This window comes from Podarcis filfolensis, assembly GCF_964270895.1.
Source record: "Podarcis filfolensis genome assembly, chromosome: 8".
NCBI classification, from domain to species: Eukaryota; Metazoa; Chordata; class Lepidosauria; order Squamata; family Lacertidae; genus Podarcis; species Podarcis filfolensis.
Genome location: NC_139611.1, coordinates 28,991,056 through 29,010,252, shown reverse-complemented (window position 1 = coordinate 29,010,252; position 19,197 = coordinate 28,991,056). Strand labels below are relative to the sequence as shown.

At 41.7% G+C, this 19,197-nt stretch overlaps 1 protein-coding gene across 2 annotated transcripts; it reads left to right on the top strand.

Moving 5' to 3' along the window:
* The first annotated feature begins 2,121 nt into the window (after nucleotides 1-2,121).
* WDR88 (WD repeat domain 88) lies at nucleotides 2,122-18,440 on the top strand. Of its 2 annotated transcripts, XM_083629099.1 has the most exons (11): nucleotides 2,123-2,488; nucleotides 4,130-4,240; nucleotides 4,982-5,070; nucleotides 9,398-9,461; nucleotides 10,924-11,062; nucleotides 12,764-12,893; nucleotides 13,672-13,856; nucleotides 14,604-14,686; nucleotides 16,559-16,627; nucleotides 17,027-17,119; nucleotides 18,090-18,440. In XM_083629099.1, exons 1-11 carry the CDS (start codon nucleotides 2,393-2,395, stop codon nucleotides 18,234-18,236), a joined length of 1,206 nt encoding a protein of 401 aa, XP_083485225.1. In that variant the 5' UTR covers nucleotides 2,123-2,392; the 3' UTR covers nucleotides 18,237-18,440. The 2 variants fall into 2 exon arrangements, with proteins under 2 accessions (XP_083485226.1, XP_083485225.1); XM_083629100.1 differs by lacking the exon at nucleotides 4,130-4,240 and having other exon boundaries at nucleotides 2,122-2,488.
* Nucleotides 18,441-19,197: the final 757 nt, after the last annotated feature.

Below are 19,197 nucleotides of genomic sequence, written 5' to 3'. Positions count from 1 at the left end.
GCACAAGATCTTGTCAAATGCCTGTCCCTACAATATTGCTCTGTACTATGGGGCATTCCAGGTTTGCCAAATATCCCCTATATTGATGACAAAGCAAGCATTGGACAGCCTTAAGAGGAAAAATGTGCTAGACCTGGGGCTCTTGTGGATACTACCATTCAAAATATTAATATGGTTGTGGTTTGTTGTTGTTTTAAAAACCCTTTTAGTATGAGTACATTTCCAGTATGGAGAATATGTCAAAGTTCTTATTTCTCCAGTCTACTCATCACTGACCACATTGCAGTCTCTTACTCCTGTTTTGGAACCTACCATATCGTAGGGTCCTCTCAAAATGGGAAACAAGGCTATATCAGAATTCATTCATTATGATGTTCCTGTCACCCAGGAGCAGCTTCATCTGGACTTTGGTGACCTGGACGCAGGATAGATGCAAGTATATCAGATACTATCTGTGGTCAGATCCACACACTAGACCTCTAGCAAGATTGGGAGGCTATCATCTTAAATATGGGGTTTGGAAAGGGCCTAGTTCATGGAAATAAAGGGTTTCAGCTGTACAAAAATCTATGGGAAGGTAAGACAGTAGGATAAAATATGGAAGGAAAAAACCATTGAAATCTATTTCAGTCCATACTAGGGAAACAGCATTAAAACTTTAGCATAAGTGAGACAGAGCACCAGTTCAAATGTCTTGTCTTTTGTCCAATGTGGCCCCTGAATGTGGTACTTATTTTCACTTTATAATAATTTTATTATTTTATCTTTTTTTGTAATCTTTAATTTTTTATTTTATTTTATTGCATTGAAGCAGTGTATAAATTTCATGAAATAAATAAAGTGATGGTGGAAATGCCTCAAGACCCAGGACTGCAATAATAGGAGCAATTTAGATGAGACTGCAGCTGGCCCTTCTCTCCATCTTCAAAGGAAATAACCAAGATGTTCTGTTTCAATATATTTTGCCTTTCTTTAGTGGTAGCTGCCTGAGTTGACCATTGTGCAAAAACTGAAAACTTTACAAAACGTGGACCTCCTGGTGTAGTACAAAAACTGTGGAACATGGCTCTTTCTGAAAAGCTTACGTTCCATCTTCAGGCATTGCGGGATCTTGCTAAACCTGATGCCTTTCCCACTATTTGGTGAGATTTTGTAACATACTTTGGCAAACATTACTTGCAAAAGGAACACCCAGCAAACTCTCTTGAGATACGGAACTCTTGATTTGATCCCTTGTTAAATTACAATGATCAGCATGATGTGATCTGTTTTCCTTACTGTTAGGTTTTGTTATTATACCTACATTATTGATGTGGACTTTTCCTGTTCTTCCCCTCCTCTTATATATATCAAAATTAAATTTAAAAAAGGTTTATACAAAAATGCATGCCTCTACATCAATGAGATCTAAATAAAAACACTAGCATTTTAAGAGAGAAGTGTAGGCTCAGATGTGATTCAAGACTTAGTTTACAGAGGAGACTCTGCTGGCATAGCCAGGTTTTGGGGGGGGGCACACAGAACCTCAGTATGCTATGTATTTTTATTTATTTTTATTGATGGGGGCGCAGCTATGCCCATGGCTGGGTGTGTGATTTTGTGATTAGTTGTGTGACCCAAAGCAAACCCTCAGCTCCATGCTTTGGGCCATAAAATCTGAAGTTCCTTTTTTGTTGTGTTTTGTGTATCAAACTTCCAGTGAGCACTCAGGGCCGATTTCCTTCAGAATGGATAAGTTTGATCTTCTTGCAGTCCATGGGACTCTCAAGAGTGTCCTCCAGCACCATAATTCAAAAGCATCAATTCTTCGGCGATCAGCCTTCTTTATGGTCCAGCTCTCACTTCCATACATCACTACTGGGAAAACCATAGCTTTAACTATATGGACCTTTGTTGGCAAGGTGATGTCTCTGCTTTTTAAGAAGCTGTCTAGGTTTGCCATTGCTTTTTGACAAACCTAGTACTTTACTGTACTCAAAATACTTGTGTTTTTTTTTTAAAAAATCATGATTATGATTAAAAAAAAAAAACTCGCGCTCTGAGGCGTCAAGAAGAGTGCCCCAGGGCTTGTGCAGAGTACAAATTCCTGGTTTCTTTTCAGAGGTGCAAACTCTGCTCCCATAAGCGGCGCTGAGCCTTTTCCCGGGAGGAAGACGAGAAGCGTTCCGTGATCTCGGAATCCGGGCGTCCCGCTTCGCCTCAGGCCTAGAGGGGAAGCGCGGGGGGAAGGCGGCTCTTTCCCCGACGGCGGAGAGGAGGAAGAGGCTGGCGGGAGAAGCCACGAGCCAGGCCGGTTGCTAAGCGTTTGGGAGGCCGCCGCCGGCGGAAGAGCAGGAGGAGGGAAAGCGACCCCCGGAGTAGCTGCCTCCGCCGTCGGGGAAGGCCCTTGGAGATGGCGCCTCCGCCGATGGTCTGCCCGGACGACCCCCTGGCCACCGAGACCCGCTCGCCGCAGGCCCGGGAGGGGGACCATGAGAAGTTGGCCAAGGTGGGGTGGCGGAGGCGAAGCGGGTGGGGCGAGTTGTAAGGACCGCGTGATAAGGGGGCGGCGCAAGTTACCTGTCGACTTCTCGTTCCTGCAAGAAGCGGTGCATTAGTGGGTGGTATGGTATTAGTCCTGTTCTAAGGGTAGACCTCTCTTAAGTTAGTCCTGCTGATTAATTTCTTTTTATTTATAATAATTTTTATTAATTTTAGCATATAAATTACAATACATACCACAGAACTTCATCACTTATATAATCTTTTTTTTTTTTTTGGACTTCCATCAGCACCTCTGATGATCCACCGTTTTGACCACCTTTTATGCATTTCTTAAATTCATATTGCCTTTAATTGTTTTAACTAACCATCCTCCCCCTTATCCATTTTTGCAATAATTCCAATAATACTCCTCACAAAACTTCTTGCAGACCTACAAGCGTAGTCTGATCATCACAAATACTTTTCAAATAGTCTGTAAATTTACTCCAGTCTTCTGTGAATTTCTGGTCCTGCCGGTTTCGAATCCTTCCTGTTAGTTTATCCAATTCTGCATAGTCCATTAGTTTCATCCTCCATTCTTCTTTCGTAGGTAGTTCTTCTTGCTTCCATTTTTGAGCCAATAACAATCTTGCTGCCATTGTTGCATATAAAAACAACTTACATTCCTTTATATTTATATCACTTCCTACAATGCCCAGCCTGCTGATTAATTTCAATGGATCTAATCATGAGCGTAGGCAGGGAGGGGCAGCTGCCTCTCCATCAATAAATATACATAGTAAACTGAGGTTTTGCACTCTCAACAAAAGGCCTGCCCCCCTCCAAATCCTGGCTACGCCCATAGATCTAATTCTGAGTAGGACTGTGGACCCTCCAGGTGTCCCTATTTTCCAGGAACGTCCCTGATTTAGAGAAGTAGTTCTGGTTTCTGATTTGATCCCGGAATGTCCCGCTTTTCCTTAAGATACCCCTATTTTCATTGGAGAAATGTTGGAGGGTATGGCGTTATCTGAACCCCCCTGCCGTCTGAAGGCAATCCTGTATAGAGAAGGGTTTTTTAAATGTTTAATTATGTTTTTCTATATGTTGGAAGCTGCCCAGAGTGGTTGAGGCAACCCAGTAAGATGTGTGGGGGTATAAATAGTAAAGTTATCGTTATGGAATGAGACATCCCTATTTTCATCGAAGAAATGTTGGTAGTCACCTGATAAGGAAATCTCTTAAAAGTCACTCAGAGTGCAATTCTAACCATGTCTGCTCAGGAGTAAGCCCTATTGCATTCAATAGGGTTTACTCCCCGGGAAATGGGATTAGGATTGCAGTCCTGGTTAAAATAAAGTATCAGGGGTGTCATGTAGCACCTTTCTTCAGACCCAAATAAAAATGTTAGGGTGCCAGTGGCAACCACTTCACACAACCATCAGCAGCTACCAGGAACCAGTTCACATGTGGAGAGATTTAAAATAGACTCCAATGAGCCATTTGCCCAGGATTCATGTAAATTGGCTTCAGTGGACGTGCAAGAGAGAAACTGACAGAACAGAAGGTATTTCTAATTACACTTTGTACAGCCCTGTTCTTGAGTGGTGTATCTACAAAAAAAACATTGACAGAAGATAACATGAGATACTCTGTTCTTTCACAGATTCATTTTAAAATTTTAAAAGGACATTCAGCAGCTGTGACCTCCTGTCATTTCTGTTTTGATGAAACAAAAGTTCTTTCAGGCTCTTATGACAGCACAGTGAAACTCTGGGTAAGCTTGTTACAGACCTGAAGCAAGAAATCTAATTGATCATATTGCTCTGAAGTCTAAACTGTAATTTATCATATTAGCACAAAGGTTAAGTGAATCATTGTTGAAAGTACCAAACATACACTCTCTCTAAGGTTGCACTCCTTTGCACACTCAGCTTGGAGTAAGTCCCATTATACTCAGTGGAATTTATTTCTGAAATGACATATATAGGATTGAACTGTAAAGTATTTGACACAATTTTACTTGCCAAATTAAAGTGGTAACTTTCCCACTACTTGCACAATGAACGCTTGGCCTGCAGAGCTCATTTTTGTAGGGTGTGGTGATGGTTCGGTATATATTATGTTTAAAAAAAGAGTAGAAAGGTTAGAAGCTATAAATAATATAAATGGAAATGTGGGGGAAACATTCCACTTTTGCATTTTGGGTACCTCTGAACCTGAGGCACTGGGCAGAGAATAAGAATACAATTTATGCCCTGTGTGGTTGCATTTGCCTTCAAATAGCCCAAAATAGTTCTTTTTGAAGAGATAAATGTATCATGCAGCCAGTGTATCATGTGGCTTCATCAGGTAAACAGAGGTAATTGATTTCTCGGATGCAAGTTCTGCAGGCAGCTTATAAGCAGAACTATTTAGAATAATTAAGTGAAAAAATATGTGCTATGAATTAGCCTTCATTGTCTTTTTCAGTCTGAACACACTACTGAATAACCAAGTTTATCTTTCTTTCTTGAAGGATATTGCCGGTGCTGTCTGTATTCAGACCTTTGAAGGTGAGCACACTGGGCCCATTTCTGAATGCTGCCTGAGTCCTGATAATAAAAGGTGATAACACTGTTGCATTTTATATATTAATTAGTAAGCCACGGAACTAATTATATTCAGCAAGTGGGTTTATAGGAACAGGGAAAAGAATGATGACAAAACAGAATGGTCAATGCAGTCCTGCCTTAGAAAGCCAGTAGGAAAAATTATTACCACGGCTGTGTTGTTACATATATCTTATAAAATACTTGAATCTTTTTTATTAAAAAAAAGTAAATAGATTAATTAGATTTTAACTCAGTGTTGATGTAGTATTACTACCACATGTAATGAAGTCCGCAAAAGCTTATGTCATATTATAGATGCCAGTCTTTAAGGTGCCACAAAACTGTTGTATTTGCTGCAAGAGATGTAACAATTATTCCTTGGGAGAGAGTATTGCCACTGAGCCTGGCTGCTGCAATGTGGAGGAGCCAAGAGAGGAGCATATATCTGCAGTGCTACTCCATGAGTTCATATTGGGACAAATGGAAGATGGTGGGGTGGCTGGGGTCTCACCAGACACCATCATCATGCCACTTGCAGAGATCAGATGCATTCAGTGAGTGCAGCTGATATGAGAAGAAAATTTTGTGTGAAGATGTACAGTTTTGCAGAGCCATCTTCAAGGGACGGAGATAAACTAATCCTCCTTTTGCTCCCACATTTATTTGCCACATTGCTGAATTTAAGACGTCAGTGCAACTGTTGTCAGAGCTGAGTGGAGAGCCAGCTAAGAAGCATGAAGAGTTTCTATAAACCAGTGTGGTTTTTTTTAAACTCTTTTCATTAAAAGACAACAGCGATGCAAATCAGAATATATATCCAATTAAATCAATGCTTTCACATTATGGCTAATTAATTTAGAAGAGACATTAGCTATCCAAACTGGTTATAGATAAGAGGAAAGCAAACAAGCATGATAACAAAATCATCTTCATGCCACGTTAAACCATACCTAATGTTTAACTGCAATTTCACGCCAATGCCCAGCATGCTCAAAAATCCCTTTTTTGCTCCTTCTTTGCTCCTGACTGTGCCGAAACAAATCACAAATTTTACATTGTCCTGTCATCTGAACCTGGCCTGCTTGTTTCTCCCAACAACCCATGAGTGCTAAACCAAGAACAAACCTGGGCTACTGCTCATCGAAGAGAAAATAACTCACAAGCTGAGCCTGAGTTCAGACGACACATCAAGTCGAGACTTTGCGGTTTTTTGCTCATGGCATAGAGTGGCCAGGAGTAGCTGGGACTTTTAAGCTACATGAACCAGCTTACTGCTCATTCATCTTACACCAGAGCTAAATGCCTTTTATGGTTTAACAGGATGCGCAGACCAGACCACTGCATTAGTTGTCAAAATACTGAAAGGCCATTAGGATAACAGTGCTTACATTCTGGATTAGTCAAGAAAAATGGTTATTTTGGTCTAATGGAGGGTGCCCAAAAATAAACAGTGGGAGACAAATATAGATACTTATCCACCTTGGGATAAATATAATTGAATATCTTTGTTGTATAATGGACCTTAGTGCTTTTTTTTTCTTACTGCTGTGTCAATGACAGAGCAGTTACCAAGCAACATCAGCTGCCGGAAAATGCACAGGAAAGCTAGCCCCAGAAAACCTCATATTCAGAATAGCACGCAAATTCTAAATTGAGTCCAATGACAGCTCAATCCTGTGGTCTCAGTACATCAGGCATCCATCACTCCATCGTTGGGATTCTGTGCACAGCCATCAGCAGCAGAGGCAACATTTCAACAGTCGCCATAGGAACAAAAGCCATAATAGCAGCAACAACAACAGTGCAGCGACTGCATCTCTGGCAATCCTGCCCCGTTTCCCAACAACAACCCCATATTAGCCATGCGGGGGCGACAGCTGAATGACCCCATGATATAAGGAAGGATGTGGTGAAGCTTGAATGTCTTCCTGCCTACTCTATGCACGGAAAACCAGGCAACCAGCACGAGACGCAGTTGCTTCTCCGCCGTGTTGCAGTTGGAAGGAGGGCAGCTGCCACAGACTCCAGGGCTGTCTGACATGGGTACAAATTGTCTGGCAGCGCAAACACAAGCCGTCTGCAGCAGCTAGCCTTTTGCCAAGCAGGCCAACAGGGAAGAAAGGAGGACTGTTCCAGTCACAACTCCCAGAGCACAATAGGTGGGAAACAAGCATGGGAAGTGCAAGGTCTACCTAGGAGAAAGCTCAAGACCTGCTGTGGCCCAAATGCTTCCTCAAAACACTCATCATCAGACCATGCCAACCACTCCCATTCTGCTGGGTGTCTGTGTGAACAGAGTATTTTATATTCTTTGCAAGAGGAGATGGTTGCATGGTCAAGGAAGAGCAGAAATGCCTATACAGTGGTACCTTGATTTTCAAATGACTTGGTTCTCAAATGCTTTGGTTCTCAAACTCCAAAAACCCGGAAATAAGTGTTCCAGTTTTTGAACATTTTTCGGAAGCTGAACATCCATTGCAGCTGTCGGCTATTGTTTCTGGGGCCTTTGCACCAATCAGAAGCTGTGCCTTGGTTTTCAGACGTTTCAGAAGTCAAATGGACTTCTGGAATGGATTAAGTTTGGCGCTTTTGTTTTTGCTATTTATTTTTTGTTTTCGTTTTTGAGGCTTTTTCTGTTAATTTGTTTTTGTGATTGTGTGGAACCCAGTTCAGCTACTGACTGATTGTGTGACTGTGGAAATGGATAAAAGCCCCCCATCCAAACAATGACTATCATCAGTGCAGGGAAGAAAAAAATTAGTTTTGGAACACTTTGGTTTTGGAACGGACTTCTGGAACAGATTAAGTTTGAGAACCAAGGTACCACTGTAATAGAGTAAACTCATACAGAGCAGCACCAGAAGCTTCCGGGACGATTAGTGTGAAAGAGCACTGAAATATACTCAGAGTCGCAAAGTGATTTCATGCTCTTTATTCAGCTCATAGTGGTGAGGAGGAATGAATGAAAGTCCCCTCAAAGTATCTGCTTTATATACATTATTTGCACAATGGGCTGCACATGATTGGCTAATTCTGGAATTCTACTGTAAGCCAATCAGGTGAGGGCATAGCAGGACTGGAGTGACCTGAGTGACCAACTCCGGACAGCAACTGCACTACCGCACAGGCACTGCAGAAGACGGATTGGCTTCATCAGCCTCCCAGGATCCCAGCCTTCCTGCTCTCTTAGCATTGTGTATAGCACCCAGGGGCACAGCCAGTCAGAGCTAACTTGGAAGTGTGGGCCAATGGAACGGCACAGACTTGTGACTTATGGAAGTCTATGACTCTGAGAGTGATGTGGCTCCATTCAGCAGGCCTTAATACACAAGGTACAATTTCTCCAGAGCCACCTTGCAACCATGCGGTGATGGGCTGTGGAGGCTTGCAGAATTAGTTGGGCTCCTGATGCTGTGGGACTGAGGAAAGTGGTTGTCTGGGGCTGTCCATTAACTTCAGTGGGAGAGATTTAATGTATGCCGCTTCTGCATAATGTTACACAGGGGGAAGGAACAAGGCCCCAGAGAACATAGGATTCCTCCTAAGTTACATTACTCCTGGCTCTGCTCCTTAATTGCTATAGGGGCAGACATTTTTGTTGCTACTTTAAAAGTGGGCTGGCACAGGGATTTTGAGAAACAATTCCATCCTACCCAGTGGCCACAACTAAGTCATATGACTTTTCCCCCTTAAATTATCTTATGAGCCGCGTGAGCGGTTTGTATTTTCCTGCTTCCCAGGGTTTTCTGCTTCCTCCATAAGCACATCACATAAAAGAGAGAGGGGACCAGTTGATTTGCAAATGTGGAACATCCCAGTTTCCAGTTTGAGTGTAACTCTAATGAACAAAATGGAGCTATAGTATTTGAAGACATATCTATAGTGTCATTTCTCTTATACTGAGGGCTTATCCATGCTTCCTCCTTTCCCGCTACTTTCCCAAAGGAAAAACAGCTCTTTAGCAGTCAATTGGAGCAAACACAATTAGGGTTTTCTCCAGATTGACATTTGCTTCTATTTTGCACTAAAGAGCAGGTTTTCCCTGCGAAAGGAGCTGGGCAAGGGGGAAACCGCTTGGACCCACGCCTAGAAATCCCAGGTTAAGCAGAAAACCATTCCAACTCGTGTTTTTGAGGCAGGGAACAAGCAGAAGCACTAAATACTATATATGATGGAGGATGAATCTTTCCAGAATATGGGAGCGGAGCATAAAGCACATTCATAAGCTATTTGTTATTGCTATCTTAATAATAATAATGATGATGATGATGATGATGATAATTAGCATGAATCAAACATTTTTGCTGTCTTTCAACATGTAAATGTGTTTATTGTTTTAGGTTGATAACAGCATCATATGATAAAAGTCTAAGGGCCTGGGATACGGAAACAGGGAAAGTGCTTGTATGTATTGATTTTTTAATTAAAAACTCCCTATTTAATCACTAGAAACTAAACTTCCCTCTTACTCACATGTTTATCCTTGCAAACACATGCAGTCATTTGCAATGGGGGAATAGTTTGGTGAAGCTTCTTGCAGTGAAAATTGGTGGTAGTGGGGTTATAGTTTTTTTATTACTATTATGTTATACATTTTGTGTTTTTATGTTGTCAACCGGCCTGTGATCTTCAGATAAAGGTTGGTATATAAATTTAATAAATAACAATAATACAGTGATCTCAGCACTTGTCTGCTGCAAATCAACTCCTCCCAAAACGACATTTCTTGAACAAACGTTGATTTTTCTGTGGGGATTTCTGCCTGGGCTTCAAACAGATTCCAAGGATAAGCTAACAAAAATCAGAAATATAATTTTAAAAATTAAGCATACAGTCAGAAACTGCGTGAAAACAGCAGCCAGTGACAGAACACCTTAGAGTGAAAGTCCTGGGAAAACAGAAAGGTCTTTGGCACCAACCAGCATGAAATATCTGAATGGTTGTCAAGCAAGCGTTCATGTGGAGGGCCTTCCATAAGAATGGGTTAAATTCATTTGTGTGTAATGTTTCGTTCCACCCTAATGGTCTAATTCAATTGGTACAGATTTTGATCATGTGATTTAAAAACCAAAACAATAAAAAAAATATAGCAAAAGATAAACGTGTGCTGCATTTCATGTATTCATATATGATTTCTGTCTCTGACCAGGATTCTGGCTCTGACCAGGGTTAAGCTTTCAGTACTTACTGTTCCTACTAAACAGGACTGGGGCGGGCGTGAACCATAGCCTTATCTCAGAATGTTCTGAGGCATAAATACAAGGTGTGACCGGAAAGTTCGGTGAATGGTCACAGAAATCGGACAGCGAGAAATATTCGAACATACACAGCTTACAGGGCTTCAAAGTAGGCCCCCTCTGATACAATGCAGCGTTGACAAGGTTTGTAGAACTGTTGGAAACTTCTGGAGAAGTCCTCTTTTCATACTGCTTTCAGTTCCCTTGTCACAGCAGTTTGGACATCTTCGATGGTTTGCCGACCTTCGTGGAAACGCTTAAACCACTCATACACTGTCTTTCAGGTTACAGCTTCATCTCTGTACACAATTTTGAGCATTTTGTGGGTTTCCGATGCTGGTTGTATGTTTGAGTATTTCTCGCTGTCCGATTTCTGTGACCGTTCACCGAACTTTCCAGTCACATCTTGTATAAATGCTTAGAAGTGAGTTAAATATTCTTTTTTTAAAACCCGTGAGCGTGATCCAGTCTGCCCTCTGCACGCTGCCAGGTACATGGTGGGAGTGTCGCCTTGGTCTCAGTCACAAGCAACTTGAGCTGCATCTGGGCTGATGTGAGTATAAGTTTGGTCCTTGGCTGATCGTTAACCCTAAAAGCATAACCTCAAGGGCTTCTCTTCTCTTCTCCAGTGGACTCTAGAGCAGGATGGCCTTGTGACTTCATGCCATATTTCTCACGATGGCAAATACGTCGCCTCCAGTTCAGATTTGGAAAATGCTTTATTCATTTGTGGTGTAGAAGATGCGAAAAAGGTGGCATATGTCAGAGGTAACATTTTTAAAACTTTGTCACGATCCTTTTCTTTATACCTGTTGAATGACTCCCAGACGTACACATGCCTCTCGCTTCAGTGGGACGTGTACAGGATACGATTCTGTTTGGCTGTGCCCCTGCCCGTTTGCATATTGGTACATGTTTACCTGAATCTAGAGTATATATGGATTTCTTAAATATCACCCTAGAAGGAGCATGTCTTTGTACATACTGTTTAATACATTGTTAAATGTTTTAGTTCTGCTCTATTGCTTTGTTGTAGAGCACATTACAGCACACAGCACAGCTGAAAGCGTCAGTGACCCTATTTACATGGTTTATCATGACAACTAATGCACATATGGCTATAAATGGCAAGCACTGTTTGCCAAATACCCAATGAAATTATGTGTGTATACATTGTTGCATGCACCCCAATCTCTGAGTAGCAAGATATTCCACAGGTGTCTGTGCTTACCTAGAGTCTGGTTTCCTTTAAATGCGGCCAATGGATATACTGTGGTATCTTTTGAATATATGGTTTTATTGAAACATATATGATCTAAGCCAGGGGTCAGTAACCTTTTTTAGCAATGGGCTGGTCCACTGTCCCTCAGACCATGTGGTGGGCCGGACTATATATTTTTTTTGGGGGGGGGGAATGAATGAATTCCTATGCCCCACAAATAACCCAGAGATGCATTTTAAATAAAAGCACACATTATACTCGTGTAAAAACACCAGGCAGGCCCCACAAATAACCCAGAGGTGCATTTTAAATAAAAGGACACATTCTAGTCATGTAAAAACACGCTGATTCCCGAACCGTCTGTGGGCCAGATTTAGAAGGCGATTGGGCCGCATCTGGCCCCCGGGCCTTAGGTTGCCTACCCCTGATCTAAGCATAGGATGGAGAGGCTCGCAGCATGAACACCCCAACAGATCTTAATGTACTAGGGAAGCCTCAAGTCACAGTTTTTGAGTCCAGCACAGAGCAAGACATGTCTCTGCAGTTTCCAGCTTCCAGTGTCTGCCAAAATTCACACATGCACAGCCCCCCCCTTAGCCTATTGTTCCCCATCCTAGGATGACATCAAGCCAGGTGAGTTGGAAAACGGCCCGTCCATTTGTCTCTATGGCAACCTCTTCGGACATGTAAATAGCAGTACTTAAGGCCATGACCTTAACAAAGGAACTAGTCTGACCAGTTTACCAGGTTTCCTCATGTAGATTCTAACCTCGCACAGGATCACAGGTTTAGAAGGGACCAATGGGTATCATCCAGACTGACCCACCACACACCACATATATCTCCTGAGGACACATTCCTATGGCACAAAATTGAGCCAATTGAATTAACAGAGTGAATTCTAAGGCTAGTTTTTGATGTGTAAAATTGCTAAAAGTTGAATAAATTGGGAATCAAGTGGTGGGCGCGTGGGTAAACTGACTCCAAAAAAAATAATAAGACAGTATTACTGTCACTACTTCAGCATTATTAAACTGACATTTTGTCCCATACTTAGATGCTTAGTTATTGTGTGTGCAAGTGTTTCAGTTCCTGCTGTGTTTTGGAACTATAGAGACGTACATTAAAAAAACAAAACCATGACAATAAGCTGAAACTCAGATGTGAGTAACCATCAGAGTAGCTGGTAGCTCTAACCTTGTCCAAAGTGCTTGCAGCCTGTTTCTTGGAGTGTTTCTTTCTTTCAGAGTATCACAGAAGCACAGTGAGAAGATGTCGTTTTGATCCTCAGAACCAACGAATAGCTACGGTGTCATCTGACATGTCTTTAAAATTCTGGGATATTATAGCACAGTCTACCACAGTCACAATTGAGCGGTAAAAGAGACAGCGAAGCAGCTACTGGTGTGGCTCTCGTGAAGTCTGCTTCCTATTAGTGTAAAATCCGTAGCAGTTAAATGGGTAATGTGGCCACTTCCACTAAACTAGATGTTAATTTTGGAATCTACTTTTCACACTCATTTTATGGGAGGCCCATCCACATAATAGCCACCCTCCTGTGTTTTCCCACTTGTGAGTGCTGAGAGTTCAGCTTTTCAAAAGATTTTATCTACTTTTCGAGCAGTATTGTTTTGATTTTGGCAGTGACGTATCAGGCAGCTGAATCTACCAAAGCTCAGTATATCCACACTATCTGTTTTTTAATGCTTTTCCAGATATAATTTTAAAAAATATTAACAAAATGGTCCTTTAATGAAAGAGTGTTTGTTTCATTAATTTCATAGCACTTCTTTTTTTTTTCTTTTTTGAAGCCAAACCGTTTTTCTGAGAAAGAAAAAAAACAGGAGTCCATTTTTTAAAGTATGTCTGTTTGCACTCAGAACATCCTTGGCCCCAACTCATCTTTTCTCCTTATCTACCATGTCCAGACTAGCGTTACTTTTACCTGCACTTCACAGGTGATTCTCCAAAGCTAGCCTTTGGAGGGCATTGTGTGCCTGGGACAAAAAGCATTTGCAGCTATGAGGATAGCCAGAAAGAGCAGCAACTGACCAGTAACTGGGTTTTTTCTGCAGTACCAGGGCTGAGGTCAAATATTCTGCCCTACAGAAGAGTCAACACTGTAAATTTGATGGTATCTGCACATCTTTTTCAGGGCACACACCAATGCAATTGCAGATTGCCGTTTCTCCATGGATGGCCATTATTTGTGCACAGCAGGTTGGGATGAAGTCGTAAAGTTATGGGATATCAGGACAGGGGAGTTCCGTTCCCATGGACCCATTATTTTGGATCAGGGCCACATAGGAATAGTTGGCTGCTGTGATATTAGTAAGGATGGTGAGTAATGTGAAATGTCATATAATGGCACCTTCTACGTAAATGTATAAATGTGAAAGAAAAGTGTGTTTATTTCAGATGAGTCACAGGGGTCATGCTCAAACCACTAATTAAGTTCTCAACTTTCAGAATGAAATGATTTTCCGTTTTGATTAAAAGGTTGCTCGTTTAATTGAGGTAGACTGAACTTGATGACTTACGGTAGATTGTTGTTCAGTCAGCCTTCTAGAACACTCCTTAATAGATAAGCTCATTAAGATCTATTGTTAGGTGAACATGTCTGAGCAGAGAAATAAAATGTCAAGCTCTATGATGCTGTGTCAGCCCCTGCTTGTTCTGTTCAAACCTCTGCCACTGTTTAAAATAGCCACTTTCCCCCTATAAGTATGCTTCCATCCTCACTTTACTCAAACTCCTGCCATTGTTTTAAACCCCCACTTTCCCCCTTCTCGCTCTCATGCCATTACCGCAGTTGTTTTGCAACACACCTTCACTTTTGCTCCCCTCCCCTGCCATGACTTACTGCAAATCCAGGCCTGTGATGTGGTCTAGAAATCTCCCAATGGGAGCTGCGTGATGACATTTTTACATTTTTATTATATAGAAAGATATGGCTTAGTATTCTTAATGCAGTATTTCAGTTGTATTAAAAGTCAAATGTTCATTCACTTTTTCCTGCATGAATGAATCTTAGTTTATTTAATGACAAAGCACAAGGCAGTCACCTGACATAATTTTATATTTCAGCATCGCTTGTGGTGTCTGGAGGTTATGATAAAACAATTGTAATCTGGGACTCACAAGAGGCATATAAAAAGCTATGTTTAAAGGTACTGTGTAAGCATTTGCCTGGGCAAAGGAGGACTTAATTTTGCTTCTGTAGAAGTTAGCTGTGAAACTCCAACTGACTATGCAAGATCAGTTCCTAAATGAAAGATAATTTTTTTGAAAATGCTCTTTCTATAAGAATACAGTAATTAAATTGGTGTCTCTTTTTTCCTCCATCTCTTCATGTCATGTTTGATATCCAGTAACAATGTTTAAAGCACTGACAATTTCTCCGCTTTTATAGCTGATCCACTGGGCAGTGCCCACATATCTCCTGATAGTGCAATTCAGAAACCATATTCTGCACATTCCCACCTAAGCCATTGAGTTGTAGTTGCTAGGAAACTAAGCCATAATTCCTAGGGTGGTTCATGATCAAGCATCACAGTTTTTTGAACAGCAATTGTACACCCAATATTTTCACTTGTAAGTAACCATAATATTGTGAGGCCTGTATGCTTGAGGTTGGTTAAGGGTCCCCAGCCTCTTTTGGGACTGTGGGCACATTTCAAAATTTGAGAAACGCTTGTGGACAGGGCAGGGCTGGCTCACCCATGATCCACAAGGACAGTAGATCCCCTGTGATGCCCCTTTGATTCTGACTTCAACCCTTGGGTAAAGATGCTTTGACATTTCCCCCTGTGCTTGATGTCGATATTCACTCCTTCCTTGTTCCTTGTTTAGATCTTTATTCCTCGCTTCTTCCCTGGTGGCGGGGGAGGGAGGAGTGCCAGTTTGTGATTCGCCTCAGGTGCCCAAATGTCTTGGGCCGGCCCTGAGGCAGGGCACCACCACAACAGAAATGGCTGCCCTGCAGGCTGGCTAGCCACGAAAGGCAAATAACTTGCCCAGGGAACTGAGTTGCAAGGCAGAGGTTGGGTCTGAGCCCCAAGTGCCAAAACGTATTTGCCTCCAGAAGGCAATTCAACTTCGTGGAAGGAAAAGTGATGGTGCTCAGAGAACTCCCCTCCCCTCCCCTCCCCTCCCTGAAAGCACGCACATATGAAATACACAAATCCCACACAGAAAACAAAATGTAACACAGGTCTCTCTCTCTCACACACACACACACACACTAAAACTCACAGGCAAAGCATCTCCAGTTGCTTTACTCCCCACTTCAAAGCTTCCTAGGCAGTGGGACAGTCCCATATTTTTTCTTTTTTAAAAAGGCAGCCTCCACCTTCTCCCTTCCCTTTCCTGTCAATGTTTCTCAGCACCACATGGGAGTGGAAGCTTCGCTTTCTGGCCAATATAGAAACAAAACAAATGTGCAGGGCTGAACCCTGACACCTGTGGGTGCCATGGGAGGGAATGGTGGCAATGTTTGTGTGCATCAGAACAGAACTTCCACCCTGGCAGGAGGCCCCTTTCTTGTAGGGCTGCTCCCCTTCTCATAACGGACAGAATGACAAATGCATCGGCCGGAAAAGGGGAACAAAACCATAGTTCTTCCATAACAGTAATTAAAACTGTTCACTATGAAGTTCTATGGAAGATATTATATTTAAAATAATATATTAAAATTGTATGTAAGTGCTTAAGAAAAAAATACAAAATATTGATTAGATTATGCCAGAAACATATGGGGTTCCCCCCCCTCAGAGAGTCACAAAAGACTCACACCCCAAAGATCTTGAATGTAGAATACATCTTATAATGCACCTCTGAGCAGTTTTCATCTGTGACGTTCACAACAGAAAAAGGCCTTCAGTGGTATTGAAATAAAATAACAATGAAACTAATAGTGCAACCATAAGCATGCTTACTCAGAGGCATGTTGCACTTAGTTCAGTAGGACTTGGTTCTCTACAAATGTCTTAAGGGTGAACTAGATCCCATTTTTGTGTAATCGGAAAACTGTTTCTTTGCAGGGTCATGCAGATTGGGTGACAGACATTGCCTTGAGTAGCAACAAGAAGTGGCTTGTATCTGCCTCAAAGGTATCATCAGTAAGCTTAGTTAAATAATTGGAAACATAGTTCAGTGGCTGTCTTCCTCCCACTCCCCGACTGCTTCCGTAGATACCTCATTGTGATACTTCAATCCCATAAGGTTTTTTGTGGGCCCCTCAAAACCCTGACAAATTTGTCCTAAAAAAAGAGAAAACCTTGAAGACCATTCTCATGAACCTCCTGCTATGAGTCTGTGGTGCCAAGAAATATGTGTAACTGTACACCCACCTATACCTCGATCCCCTCCATTTTAAATATTTTAAAATTGGCCACGACCACTTTTGCATTCCAGTCACACCCACAATGACATGCAAAGGTGTGGCCCTTGGCCTGAAAATGGTTACCCATCCCTGCTGTAAATTGATAGAAATCCTTCCGTTGTTTCAGGACTGTACTTTGAGAGTTTGGGATGTTGCAGATGCCCATGAAGTCCCTGTGGTGGTCCAGGCCATTAGAACAAGAGGCTCCAAGTTAGCAAAGGTCAGTCTATCATTCCTCTCCTGGATGTAACTACCCTACAAGAATGTTTCCCTCTATTTGTATGTCCATATGCTGCCTCCTTTTCCTCAGAAAAGGAAACCCCAACCTCAGAATCCTATGTGCCCTAAAGTCCATTCTGCGAGCCACAGGTGCATTTCACAGCCTTTGGATCAAAGAATGTTGAAGGGCAGAGCATCATTTAAGTCAGGGATGAAATCTGGAACTGGTTTTGAATGTCACACTTGAATATCGGAAACCATCATAAAGGAGAACATCTGAATAGCAGGAAGCTGCATATCCCATAGTGCACAGCAGCCTTCCCTGCTTCCAGATCTTTTGGACTATAACTCCCAGCAGCCAGCTGGTGCTTTCCCCACATCCTTTCCCTACAGGAACAAGAGCTACCAGCATGGCATTCCTATGGCAGCAAAAAAATATTTGGGGGGAAGGTAGGCAAGCTCGCATATGTATGTGTCTGGGTACATCGTCATCCCTGCACAGACTGACTGCAGTGCATCTCAAATGCAGGATGCAATACGGTTGCCGAAACAATGTATTGATTCCAGATGGAATTGCAGTCTTAACTTACTTCTGAGCACACATGGTTAGGATTGAGTTGTAAGGCTACAATCCTGTTCTTTCCTGGAAGTAAGCAGCATTAAACACAATGGGGCTTGCTTCTGACTAAACGCATACAGGATTGCACTGCACTGCAACCAAGAAATTAAGTCATTTTTATCTTGCCCCGCTCATTTTGATGGGACTTAAGTGAACCCAATATGGTCTGTCACCTAGTAAAATGCTACTAAAAAATTAGGAGCACGTGCTGAATGTCTCTTATAGAGTGGTTTCTGCTAAGCATTCATTAGCATTTGCAAAAATGGGTTTGCATGTCAGTTTGTTTTTAGAATGGAAATTCCTCTTGTCTGAACCACTTATATGTTATTTTTTTCTATATAAAAAAATCTAGTGTGAAGAATGTAAGAAGTCTTTCCTGCTCTTCCACAATGATGAAGACAAAGTAGAAATCAATTGTGTTTTCTGTCGGCTGGCAAGTTACAAAGAAAGTGTTCTGCCAGATCCCCCTCCATTGCCTCCATTGCCTCCTGATTTTTAAAGGAATCAGCAACAGGCCATTGCTGGAAATTTTTAAAGCGATAAAAGTTATTTGCCTGCATATACAGAACTCAGAACTGTTTTTTTAGTCTTTAATTACATACTGAAATTCCTATGGAATAGAGTCATTTGAAGGATCCACTATGTCCTACTGGTTGACAAGCGTAAAATAAAAAAATAAGTACTGCCAAGTGGATTTACACAACTTCTAGTTCCACTGTGGCCCTCTCTTAAATGTAATTGAAAAAGTAACCCAGTGATGCGAAAGGAAAGTCGTATGAATCTCAATCTAGTGCGGAACAATTAAACAACATGGGCGCCATTAAGCAACACGAGTCCAGCTGAGAGGTGAAACTTGCGGTCTTTTAAATTCTGAAATCCACACTAGAGCAATACCTTTATTAGGGCAATCAAAATGTCACAAAATAGTGTGCAAGCCATGAAGCTTCAATCTGATCAAAGCCTCGAAAAGGAAAGTGTGAGAAGGTTGCTGACATTCAAGGGAAGCTCTGTTAGGAGCTCTGTTAGGTTTGATTTCTATCATTTAGCAGAGCGTCATTTGAATGCCTCCCACATTCAGTCTTGGAGATTTTCACCAGTTGCAGATCCCATGAATTTCAACATCAAGTTTTTTCCTCCCCTCCACCTTAGGTTATCTTTTAGCCTGATTTAATATTGTTTATTATTTTATTTAACAGGATTTATATGCTGTTTAATCATACATAACCTCTAAGCAGTTTACATAGAATATGAAATGTTCGTTAAAAATATTGATAAAATCAAACATTAAAAGCAAGTTAACCTGAAATTTATCAAAATGCATAAAAGTACATCTTAAAACTATTTCTGGAAGATTTACCTAAACAAAAAGCCTTTAGCAGGTGCCAGAAATAATACAGCAAAGGTGCCTGTTAATATCAATAGGCAGGAAGCTCCAGAGACTAGTTGCTGCCACACTGAAT